At 38.1% G+C, this 12,410-nt stretch overlaps 1 protein-coding gene across 6 annotated transcripts in view; it reads left to right on the top strand.

Annotated features, from left to right (window-relative positions):
• MKI67 (marker of proliferation Ki-67) overlaps positions 1 to 12,410 on the top strand; it is a 36,456-nt gene that overhangs the window by 145 nt on the left and 23,901 nt on the right. For 4 of the 6 annotated variants that reach the window (XM_083506095.1, XM_083506099.1, XM_083506098.1 and 1 more), the window contains exons 2-7: positions 3,792 to 3,904; positions 5,544 to 5,625; positions 5,722 to 5,837; positions 7,806 to 7,875; positions 8,445 to 8,523; positions 9,376 to 10,821. In XM_083506095.1, the coding sequence (XP_083362221.1) occupies positions 3,813 to 3,904; positions 5,544 to 5,625; positions 5,722 to 5,837; positions 7,806 to 7,875; positions 8,445 to 8,523; positions 9,376 to 10,821 (1,885 nt within the window). In that variant the 5' untranslated portion in view covers positions 3,792 to 3,812. Of the gene's footprint in view, position 1; positions 156 to 3,791; positions 3,905 to 5,543; positions 5,626 to 5,721; positions 5,838 to 7,805; positions 7,876 to 8,444; positions 8,524 to 9,375; positions 10,822 to 12,410 lie in introns of those variants that run through there. The other 2 variants (XM_083506096.1, XM_083506100.1) reach the window with 2 other exon arrangements.

The raw sequence follows: 12,410 nt of genomic DNA, 5'->3' as shown, positions 1-12,410 counted from the left end.
AGGGACGTTCAGGCCGTGTGGGGAACGGGGGGGGGCACGACCCAGACTCTTATTGCGGGGGGGGGGGAGAGAGAAGTTGGCAATGGGGGAAGGAGCATTCGCTGCCCACGGTGCTAAGGCTTGTTTGGGGGCGAGCGGTTGCGCCGGCAAAGCGAGTGAGTTGATCCAACGGCCTCTTCTTTTTAAAAAGCGTCCCCTCTGTGCTGTTCGTAGGAGAGAGAGACGTTGGGGGAAATGAGGGTGTCATTGAGGGGAATCAGTGAGATTTGGCGGCAGGGGTCCCTTTACCTTTACTTTTTCCCCTTAGAGCCTTCACAGCCAAGGCCGAATTTAGGTTTGATGAGGCGTTAAGCTACTGGCGATAATGGGGCCCTTTATATGTCCAGCTGTCGTTTGTCAACAACAAATTGTCACTGGTTTTTTGTGTTGAATATATGCTATATGGTAATTTATGGACCTAATAGGTATCCAAAGCCATTTGCTACTGTTGCTGTATATAGGTTGTATTTCATTTGTGTTTTTTTATCTTATAATTTGGAAATGTACATCCAGTTATTTCCCCTTTAAATTTTTTGGGGGCCCCCAAAAGAGTGGGACCCTGAACTATAGCTTGTTTAGCTTATACGTAAATCCGGCACTGTTCACAGCACAGGCCTGGCTAACTTGGTGGTGAGAGCTGCAAATAGGTCGTTTCCCTTCGCATTAGACCACTGTTTTGTGGGGAACGGGGCATCTCCACAAGACTAGTCGCGAGGTATGTTTGAAAAGCGCGCCTTTCTCGCCTTTCCGGAGCGCGCTGCATCCACAGAGGATCTCTCTTATGGAAAATCGGGTTCCAGCAAAACGCTGCAGGGTGGCTTTGTACAGAATAAATATTCGTAGTCGGACTACAACTCCCATCAGCCTCAGCCAGCATAGTCTGGCATGATGGGAGTTGTAGTACAGTAGAACAGTTTGGGGAGGGGGCACTTCGTTGGCTACATCTGATTTACCTTGTTTGATTGTATCTTTTGGGAACAATTGCATAACTGAGTTGGCAATCCCAGCATACCTGACTTTTCAATGTCTTTGTTGCTTATTCTGCTGAAACTTTTTTGCTTCATGTAATTCTGTTGAGACCATTTTAAATTAAATGAGCTTTCTACAGAACATGGTATTTCTACTTTAAAAAAGGTGCCACCTGCCTCTTTGCTGTGGTACTGTATAAAAATATTGTAACTATGTTGGTATCCATACTACACATTAATGTATCTACAGTTACCATCCTAAAGTTTCTGGGGTTTTTTAAAAACGAAAATGTTTCTGAAGGAAATGTACTTGTTAGTAAACCAATCACATGAGGTGGAAACATGGAACAAAATAGTTGCAAAGCCAGACTATTCTTCCAGTTGTGTATGCAGATGAAGCTGTTTCACAAAAAGCAGCAGCAACTGCAATATTCAAATATGTATACATAATGCCTGTAGGCGTGTTCCATATAACCATGAACACAATAACAGGCTGTCTCATTGTAAGTACAACTGTTTGTGTGAAAGTGTAGTTGCTGATTTGTACAGCTCCTCTATTGTGTATACAGATTGTAAACGTTATTGCTTTGACAGTACTGCATGGGGTAGACAGTAAAATAGATGCATTTATATATCTGTATAGTACAGTACCTGGAAATCAGATAGTGATTCACATGAGGAGGAGACATGTGGTTTCAGTGTCCTATGGATTCAAGTTAAACTGCTCATGTACATGACAGACTTTCTCTGACAAATTATTGGAATTGATTAAGAGGACTAGAACAACTTTATATGTAGAATGATTAAGAGCATTGTTAGTGGATTATTGCATACATACTACAAATAGGCCAGTTGCTATGCAATTTAATCTCATCAGAAATTACAATATTAAAAAACTGTTGGGGGCAATTCCAGTCTCCCAGGATAACAATGATAACAATGTTTGTAAATGATAACAAACTGGCCATTCTGTTATAAGGATACTTTATTCAGACTTGCAATGTGAAACTATATATCAAGAGTTTCCTTTTTTCACTTGTGGGCTGAAGTAAGGCAAAGATGTTTTTTAATTAATTTAAATGAAGTTGCTAAGATGGTATACAATCAGTGTTAGAAATTCGGATATATATTTTTTGGCAAGACAGCTCTAAAGTCTTATTTTTCAAACAATGGGCTGTGATCAGTTAAACATCTGGATAGTTCAAATGACAACCTTGAGCTTTGAGAACTTGAAGAAGAAAAGTCCACATGTATATTGGCTTATTCCAACTTCTTTTTATTAATGGTAACTGCTCCTGCTCAGGCTGCAGTCTGAGAAGCATTTTGTTTCCAGAATTTCATTCCCAATTGTGTAGATAAAATATAACCAATAGAATTCTACAGGATGGACTGTTACTGTATGAAAACAGTCTAGATCCAAGGATCCCCAGACATGCACTTCCAGATGGTGGAAATGCCTAGTGCCTGGTTAATTTTGAGCACTGTATACAATTCATAATAAAAAACGGTAGAACACCCATCATTAAACTAGCAATATAACACATCTTATAACTCAGCAACAGTAGGAGCAGTTGTTCTCCAAATGCCAAGCAGAGTAAATGACATAAAGACACCAGCAAAGAGGACCAACGTATTTCTAGTGGAAGGCAATTCTGTAATCGGGGAGCCATAACACAGAAGCCATAACATGAGTCCCTTCCAGAAGCAGGATGCTGGAAACCGCAGAATGGGATGGTGCTGTTGTTCTCAGGTCCAGTTTGTGGGTTTCCCACAGGCATCTGGGTGGCCACTGTGAGAACAGGATGCTAGATTAGGTTGTCAATAGGCCTGAAGGCCTGATCCAGCAGGCTCTTCTTACCGTCTTGTTTGAGTCTTGGTTTTAAACAGAACTATAAGAAGGACCTTTCTGTCAGATCTCAAAGCACAGGCTGGCATATAATGGGGAAAGGTGCTCTTTTAAGTATCCAGGCCATGCAGGACAATACACTAAAGTGAGCACCTTAAATTGGGCAAACATGTAACCAGCACAACTGTTTCAAGAGTGCTGTCACAATATTGTATCTAGTTTTGCTACTGAATAGTGAGGTGGGAGCATTTTTGCACCAATTGGAACTTCTGAACTAGCTTCAAGGGCAGCTCTAGGTAAACATATTGTAGTACTAAATGAAATGTTAACAAAACATACAAGTTAATTGGCATACAAATGCCAGGATGTCTATTATTCACAACTGATTCTGTGAACTATCATTGTTATTGATGTAATTTTCACTGTCTCTATTTTCCCTGCATTCTTTCTGGCCTTTCTGGTTACATTATACCCATCTACCCCAACAGCACCCATGTGTGCAATATTTTGACAGTTGAGGATCTCACTCTGTGCATCTGATGAAGTGCACTGTATTCCATGAAAGCTAATGCCATAATACATTCATTAATTTTAAAGATGTCTTGTTCAAATTACTTGTACGTCTATGACTTTGATCATGTTACTGAGAAATGACTTGAACTTTTTTTAGCAGCTAGTGTTAATGAGCAGCAAAACAGTATACGTGTACAAATAGTACACTTGTATGTGTCTCCTGTATTATATAATGTAATTTGCATTATATGTTGTAGCTATAGACCTGATAAGGGGCTTTTACATACAGTTTCATGATAATCTGGGTTTAAGAAAAGTGTAAGAAAATTGTAATTCTCTTGGTGTATTGTCTTAATAGAAAGGTGCTCATCATATATTCTAATTAGGTAAAGTTTTATTGAGTTCTCAATGTTCAATCCTTACAGGTAGGAATTACAGATGAGAAAATGCCACTTTTTGGGAAAATTGTTGTCATTAAAAAGAATGGGAGTGATGGAACTCATTTTCCGCTGACTAGAAACTCTTGTTTGTTTGGAAGGTAAGACTTATTTATTGGAAGGTATTTTGAAATACAGCTTTTGAATGTTGGAATTTAATTGTCTGAACTATTCTTTTCACAAAGGGAAACAGTAAAATCTTTGCTACAGGAAACTCCCATTTACATGGAGGTTACGTTTCCCAGGCACCACATATTTAAGTGAAATTACGTATATTGGGGCACCATTGAAAAAACCTGCAAACACCTGTTAAACTTCTAGAAACGCTTGAAAAACAGCCAAAAATCCACCCAGCTCCACAATCACTCTCCAAATCTACTTTCTTAAACTCTCAACTCTCCATAGGCGTAAAAGGCTCCTGGGACTGCACTTGCAAAGGCTAGACTCCATTTTTGCTGTTTTCGCTCTTTTAGGGCCGTATTTGCCCCTTTTTGTGCCCCTTTTGGGGATTTGCGCGTACCTGCTTGCACTTTAAAACAGCAAAACTTAAGATGTCAATTAAATTGTCAACATGCCTAAGCACTGCATCAATGTGCACATTTTAGGTTTGCACACTGGTGTAAATTTGACCTTTTTGAGAGCTAGTAGATAGGAATTTGTCTTTAACTTTGGGTTTAAATTTAATTTTTCTTCACAGTTTTGAAACTCTCAAGTGAAGCTATAATATTTTTGTGGGCAAAAATTGTTAATAGCATGCTTTCAGTGGGTCAAATGAAAGGAGCAACATTCACTTGCTATTGGAGATATAAGCATCTTTGCTGTTCTCGAATTAATGTCTCGGGATTGTCTGCTTCAAGTTCACCATACATAAAAGTCAATAGAGAGAGCTCTTTTTCAACTTTAGAGAAATTTTTGGATTGTACAACCTGCTCTGAAAGGTTGAACTTTACTAACTCCAATAGTTATTCAACCTTTCTGTTTTACATAAGCAAGCGATATCGGCAACATCTATGTTTATCATTTCATATCTTTGGAGGGTTTTATTGGGTGCAGGTGTTGCTCTGGTTTAGAGTATCTTTTCTCCAAGTATCTACGTGAATAGGTATCAGTGGCCAAGTGCATATTTAATGAAGGCAGGGGAAAGTTTATGGCAGAGGTAGCCAACCTATAGCCTGTGAGCCATATATAGTTCCCCAGGAAGTTTTTTGTGCCCTCCCTTTGCAACCTTCCAATTTGTCCATTTAAAAAAATACTATTTCTTCATCGACCAGTTCTACAGGTCCCCTGTTCTGATCCATAAAATGTATTCTTTCCTATGTATATATTTATATTTTACAGAATTTAATAAATAATAATAGCTTATCAAAAAAGGATTTTAAATAGTGTTGATAGAATATAAAAGCTTTTTGAAGGCAGCTTGCGAACTGCAATTCTAGCCATGGACACATTTACACTTTGGGCATGCTTGCTTTGGCATGCAGATCTCACGGTTCACCCTGGACCAGTGTGGCTCTAGACCCTGAATTGATTAGCCATCTCTGGTTTATGGCATGCTAACAGTAAACATTAGTGTTTTTTTCCAGTTAAAACAAGTTCAGTTTTCATAATACTACATAGTTGGTCTTTATAATTTTTCTAATATTTGAATAGTAGCATTATGGCATTTTTTATATTAAAAACCCCTTTATCTCTGCGTAATATACAAATGTTAATCTGAAAACTGCATGATTATATTTAAAGGAAAAGAGAGTGTGACATCAGAATTCAGCTGCCTCAGGTTTCCAAAGAACATTGCAAAATCGAAGTCAATGAAAATAAGGAGGTATGCATTCTTTTTTTTTTTTTTGTATTGATTTGTTGTGTGTCTCTTGGACCTTTCTTAATTGACTGAGCTGAATATTTTTAAATCTATTTTTAGGCAACTTTGTTTAACTTAAGTCCTGCAAACCCAACAGAACTCAATGGAAATATTTTTCAGCAGCCTACGTACTTAAAGCATGGAGATGTATTCACTATTATTGATCGTTCTTTCAGGTAGGTAACAATGCTATACACAGCTATGGATCTACTTAAATAAAATTACTCTTGTCACGTTGCCTAGGTTGGGTCAAGTCACTGGAATTTTTAATGAGTTTATTTTATGTTCAGGCAACTCCTTTGTGCAGGGGTTGCATTTTGAGTCATATTGTGTGTAAGCCCATTCCATCCCCTTCTGGGTCAGAAAATGGCATGCATGGAAGGCCACACATCAATTGGACGCATGCAAAATGGTCACCACCTGTATTTCACAACTTTTATATACTGCTTGATTGTAGTAAAGCCTCTAAGCAGTTATAAAAAAGAATATGTTAAAATTATCAGTACAAGACAGTTAAAAACAGGTATTTAAAAGCATTAAAAAGATAATTAAAAACATCAGTAAACAAAGGGAGATTAAAATGCATTGCATCATTCAACTTGTCTGCGTAGGCTAGCCTAAACATGTTTTAAGCAGGCATTGAAAATATTACAGTCAAGACTCCTATCTGATATTAGTAGGTAGAGAGTTACAAAGTATAGGTGCTGCAACACCAAAAAATTGTGGTTTTGTAACTGTGGAATGAGTATTACGTACGTTGTGCTGTGTCAGTTCTGCCGATAGAAGTGGTTGATGGGGAGTATATGGGGTAAAGTGATGCCACAGGTAAAGTGGTCCAAAACTGTTATGGGTTTGTGTACTAATAGTGACACCATGAACTTAGCTTGGTAACAAACTGGCAGCCAGTGTAGATACAGTGGTGCCTCGCAAGACGAAAATAATCCGTTCTGTGATTCTCTTCGTCTAGCGGTTTTTTTGTCTTGCGAAGCCCATTGATGGATTAGAGGATTAGCGCTATTAGCGGCTTTTAGCGGCTTATCAGCTTATCGGATCAGCTGATAAGCGGCTTAGTGGCTTAGAAAAGGGGGGGAGGAAAAAAACCCCGCAGGAACTCGCAAGACATTTTCGTCTTGCAAAGCAAGCCCATAGAAGATTCGTTTTGCGAAGCACCTCCAAAACGGAAAACTCCGTCTTGCAAGGCATTCGTCTTGCAGGGCACCACTGTATCTGAGCAGAGGTGTTATATGTTGATAGGATCCCAATCATTTCAGCAACTGTATTGCAGCATTCTGCATTAACTGCAGTTTCTGGGTCAGTAAAAGTGAAACTTACTTACAGTGCATTGCAGTAATCCAGCTTTGAAATCATTAATCCATGAACTACTGAGGTTACCTGGGCTTCCATTGACAAAGCTGGATCCAAAAGCACCCCGAAATTGCATACCAGCTAATTCAGGTGAAGTGTGACCCCATCCATGGCACGTAATTGATCAGTTTATTGCACATGGGATCCAGACACCTATAGTGCTTCCACCTTGGCAGGATTCAACCTCAGCTTACTTTCCCTCATCTGTCCCACCACTGTGTCCGGGCACAGGTCCAGGCTCCATGTGGCTTCTGGTGGCTTTGTATAGATTTTAAATAGCACTGGGGGATACAATTGTACCCAGGGGTACTCCATAACATAACTGTCAGAGATTCATAAAGCACTCTTCCGGTGCTGTTCTCAGGACTGCAGGAATGGAAGCCCAGTAACACAGTGATACCAGTGTCTATTCCACTGAGTCAGTTCAGGAGGATACTATGGGAAATGGTATTGAAAGCTGCACAAGAGTCAAGAAGCAAGAGCAATGTCACAGTCCCCTTGTCCTGCTCTCTGTAAAGGTCAGGTCTCAGGCAGCCAAAACTGACTCTGTCTCATAGCCAAGCCTGATCCCAGAACTCATCTCCTTTATTCACCTCCCTGACTACTTCTCAATTTGTTGCTACTTACACTTCTTGTTTGGCTCTATGACTGTTAAGGCTGGTGCTTTCTTTGCATTATCCATCCCAAAGAGTTTTCAACAACTGGTTTGCAGCCAGGGTATTTAGCTCATCAGTGGGATAAACAAATCAATATTAAGCCTACCTAATACCTTTAAACAGGTTTGAATATCCACCTTCATTACTTCCACGGAAGAGGAGTTCCAGGTCTCAAGAGAATGAAACATTACAGGTAACTCCATGAATACAAGGAAATGCACCTTTGCATTTTGCTGGACTGAATGAAATATGTAGCTATAGGTTTCCATATTCCCAATCTCCTTAAGTGGGTTTTTTACCTGCAGATGTAGGGTCTCCCTTTTTTATGTGTGGATGGCAACTGTATTCACAGAAACGTTTTAATGCCAGCACTCTTCTCTCCAAAGTAATATATTACTGAGAATGTATGCTTTTAATAGATGTTTTGGAAGCATTCTTTTAACAGCACATTTTCATATCATATTTTTTAATGATTATGCAAGAACAACTGTATTCAAAGATGATAGATTATTTTCAAGATAGCTGTTACTCCTAGTTTAGGGGGTGAAGATAAATAAACAGCTGAAGCTTTTTCTTAAGAATAAATGGAACTAGGCTAGAGGTGGTGGGTTCTAGTGAAATCTACTCAGTTAAATTATTCGATACCATATAAATATTTACTTCAAAAATAAACCAATTAATACTTTCCATAGGCACAATTTTGTGAACTTCTAAAACAAATAAAACATTCATTGATCTGATACATTGTGTACAAATTTACAGGTTCTTCATATTCTGCAGGAAGAACAGGAGGAGTTGTTGCACTGTCAGAATTCAGAATCTAAAAGTCCTCAGATTTCTGGTTGGTAGTTATTTTAGCTTATTTACCACTGTTAGGCCTTGAATGGCAAGAAAATGTAAAGCTACATAAACAGATACGTAGTAGTTGAAATCAAAGCATTTACTGGGATTCTGCTGTAGGAGGGAACAGATGAAGCAAGATTTGGTGAATTAGTTTCTCCTGTAGGGATGAATGTGATCCTTGATATGGGTTGTCTCCACCCATCTCTCCAGTAACAGGAAGCAAAATATTTTAGAGAATACACCTTGTAGCTGAAAAAAAACCCTTCCAGTTCTATTTCCTGCCAGTTCCACTGCAGGTTGTATTGTCAGCTGCTCCAGGCATGGCAAAAGAGAAGAAGCGGGAACTGATATTCAGACAGCCACTTTTTTTGTTTGCTCTGGATTATGATTAGAGTTCACAAGTAGATAAATCTTAAATTTATATTACAGATTATGCTAATGTTTGTCAATGTACACACACACACACACACACACACATACACACACACACACACACACACACACAGAGAGAGAGAGAGTCTATTGCATACACGGATAAGTTTTAAGAGTCCATTCACTATGGGCATGCTATTCTCAGTATCGGTTGCAAAGTAGCTTCATATGAGTGCATTTGTGAATGTCGGAGCTGTATGTTGAGGACTTTTATGTTAAATCTTATTTTCTATGTAGAAGCAGGTGTTGTTGATTTTACTTAATTCCTCAAAAATATATTTGCCCTATGATCAGAACCTTAACTGACTGTAGAATTTGGTAACACTGTTTCATCTAACTTAAGCATTATACCAAAAATAGAAATACTTTTAAAGAACACATTGTTTAAAAATGTATTCTTTTAAAAATCTCTTCTTAGAAAAGAAACTTGACTGGGAAAATCGGAATACTAATGAAAGTGACAAGACAAAAATTCAAGAATTTATTACTGGACAGTATGGCACACCCCAATCTACATACAAAACTTTCAGTTCAGAAAGGAAAAACGAAATGTCTCCTTTTAGCGAACTTTATGAATTAGTGAAGCACGAACCTGATACAAAAATAGCAGAGAAAGATGTTAGCAATGAAACATTTCTGCAGTCAAAAGAAGAACACTTAGCCAGAAAAGATGGTAATGATACCTTGGAAGAAGCTGTATCTCAGATACCACACAGGATATCTGAAACTGGTCAAACTAAGAAGACTGAAGGTGTAATTTGGAATGAATTTGAACATTCTCGTTGTATTAAAAGTCAAGAAATAAACAGTGTGATATCAAATCTAAGATCTGTTGAAAGGAACAGATCCAAAAGATCATCTTTGGGTCTTCAAGGTTATGCTGCAGAACGGAAGCAAGAAAGTGAAGGCACCAATCAGTTAAATTTCAAGATAGCAGAAGAGAATGTACTAGATGGAACTGAAGGGATTAAAAATGCAAGTAATGATACAGATTTAACAGCAAGTAGACAAAGTGCAAAGTATTTCCATGAATCATGTTCCATAGTATCATTGGAACCTGCAGATAGAGCAGGGCACCCTGAAAAGTCAGAAGAAGAGCCAACAAAGACAGCTGGTGTGGAAATCAAAGCTAACTTAACAGATACTTGCAGATCAGTTGAAAGCATTTTGTCCATACCAAAGTCTAATAAGGAGAGTTTTCAAACTTATTCTAGTCCACGTTATAGAAAATCCAGGCGTTCTTCAAATTCTAGAATGCAACAGGTAGATTCATTGACTGAACTGAAGAATTCCACAGAAACCTCTTCTGAAATTGAAGAGTGCTCAATGAATGTTAGTGCAGCGGAGCCTGATTTTGTTGCCTCGACAGAAAAGTTTTTTAAAATAAAAGGCAAGAATGAAGTGCTGGCCATAGAACCAATGCAAACTCTGAAAGCAACAAATGAGATTGGTATGAACAACACACAAAAAGATAGAAACTCTGGAATCATTGCCTATTCATTTCGCTGTCGTAACAGTAAAAGCCCCCGGAGGAGCATTAAGCAAAATGAAGACTTTTTAAATGGGCGTTTTTCTACAGAGCAGATGCATATCAATTCAGAGGAGTCATTAGAAGTTCCTGTAGATACTTCTGGAACAGGTTGCATGTGCACACCTAACCAGCCACCTGAAAAAGAGGGAAACTGGCTCCAGGAGGAGGAGGAGGAGGATAAAATAAAAGAACCAACAATGAAGGCCCACAACCAGAGTTTTGATAATAAACACTATATATCAGGACATGAAAATAATGTACCAGTGCCAGCAGAGGGTGAGACTGCTTCAGAACTGAATGTGACAAGCGCATTTATTATAAAAAGAAAGTCAGGTAAATACTTGCAGTACAAGCCTAAGACTATCATTTTGAGATTGTTTCAGAAATTTGTCATGACTTTTTCTTGAACTTGTAATTTTGCTCTCTTTATGTAATTTTATTCAAAGTCTGTTGGTTATTCTATTTATAAAACTTGTATGAATACCAAAGGAATTTGGTTACTATGATTAAGAGAAGTACAGTGCACTAAAAATAACCCCAACAGATTTTTCTCAATTTTTATCTCTTACTAGTTCTGTTTTTAAAATCTTACTTTAACAGAAAGTATCCTTACTATTTTGATACTGAAGTGTCATCATACACTCATTTTCTGACTATCAGTCTTGTATTTAGGTCCAAGAGACCTCTTTAAGGGCATAGTAGGGGGGGGGGTGATTTACTTCAAAGTGACTATGGTTTAAAAAATAGGTTTCTGTTGGTATCACATTCCAAAAGAGTTTAACACAAAAACTATTCGGAATATGTGACCTGACAGTGTTAAGGAAAGAGAAAGCAAAACAGAAACAAATGCCTAAGTTTCTGTTAGGGGTCTTCTACTGGAGCGCAGTAGAAGGAGTTTCAGTATAACCCAATAGAACATTACAAATATGAAATCAGTATTGCAGATTTTAACTATGAGTATGTTAAGTCTTCTGTCAGGACAAAACAAACCTGGAGCAGAAATAACCCCCTAGACCAGGGGGCAGCAAAATTTTTCAGCAGGGGGCTCGTCCACTGTCCTTCAGACCTTGTGGGCGATCGGACTATATTGGGGGGGGGGGGGTGAACGAATTCCTATTCCCCACAAATAACCCAGAGATGTATTTTAAATAAAAGCACACGTTCTACTCATGTAAAAACACCAGGCAGGCCCCACAAATAACTGAGAGATGTATTTTAAATAAAAGGACACATTCTACTCATGTAAAAACATGCTGATTCCCAGACCATCCACGGGCTGGATTGGGAAGGCAATTGGGCCGGATCTGTCCCCTGGGCCTTAGTTTGCCTATCCATGCCCTAGACTAAAAGTTAATCGGGGGGTCCAAAAGACCTGCAATCTTTTGTGACAGGTTTTTGTATGCACAGAAAAAAATCTCCAGTGCTCTTCAATTGGTGCAAATACATAAAAGATGAAATTTTAGTTATCACTCCAGAAAACAATGAATTAACAATAAATAATATTCAAATTATACTGATACTCAGTATGTAGTAACCAATTCACAGAAGAAAAAAATCTTTTTCATCACTTAACTATCTTCTTGGTCATTATATCAGTTTCTGTAATGTTCCTTATTTTAGCCAACTACAAGTTTGAATAGGATACCTCATTCTCCATTTGGTTCCAATAATATTTGTTCATTATTATTGTTTATTAGCAAGTTCCATGTCAGCTTAAAGTATTTCACACTTTAAAAGTATTTCATATAACCTAAAGCATCGTCATTGCAGGTAAACGTACAAAATACCTCAATATCAAGGCAATTTGAAAACTTATCTTTTTACGTGTTTTTGGACAAATCCAATAGATTTCATTAATTAGTCTATCCCTGCTATCAAGTAATCCTGCTTATTTAACATAGTAAACAAAAATCAACAATAGC

Source organism: Podarcis liolepis (genome assembly GCF_965112155.1).
Source record: "Podarcis liolepis genome assembly, chromosome: 5".
Taxonomy (NCBI): domain Eukaryota; kingdom Metazoa; phylum Chordata; class Lepidosauria; order Squamata; family Lacertidae; genus Podarcis; species Podarcis liolepis.
This window is presented reverse-complemented; position numbering and strand designations above follow the sequence as displayed.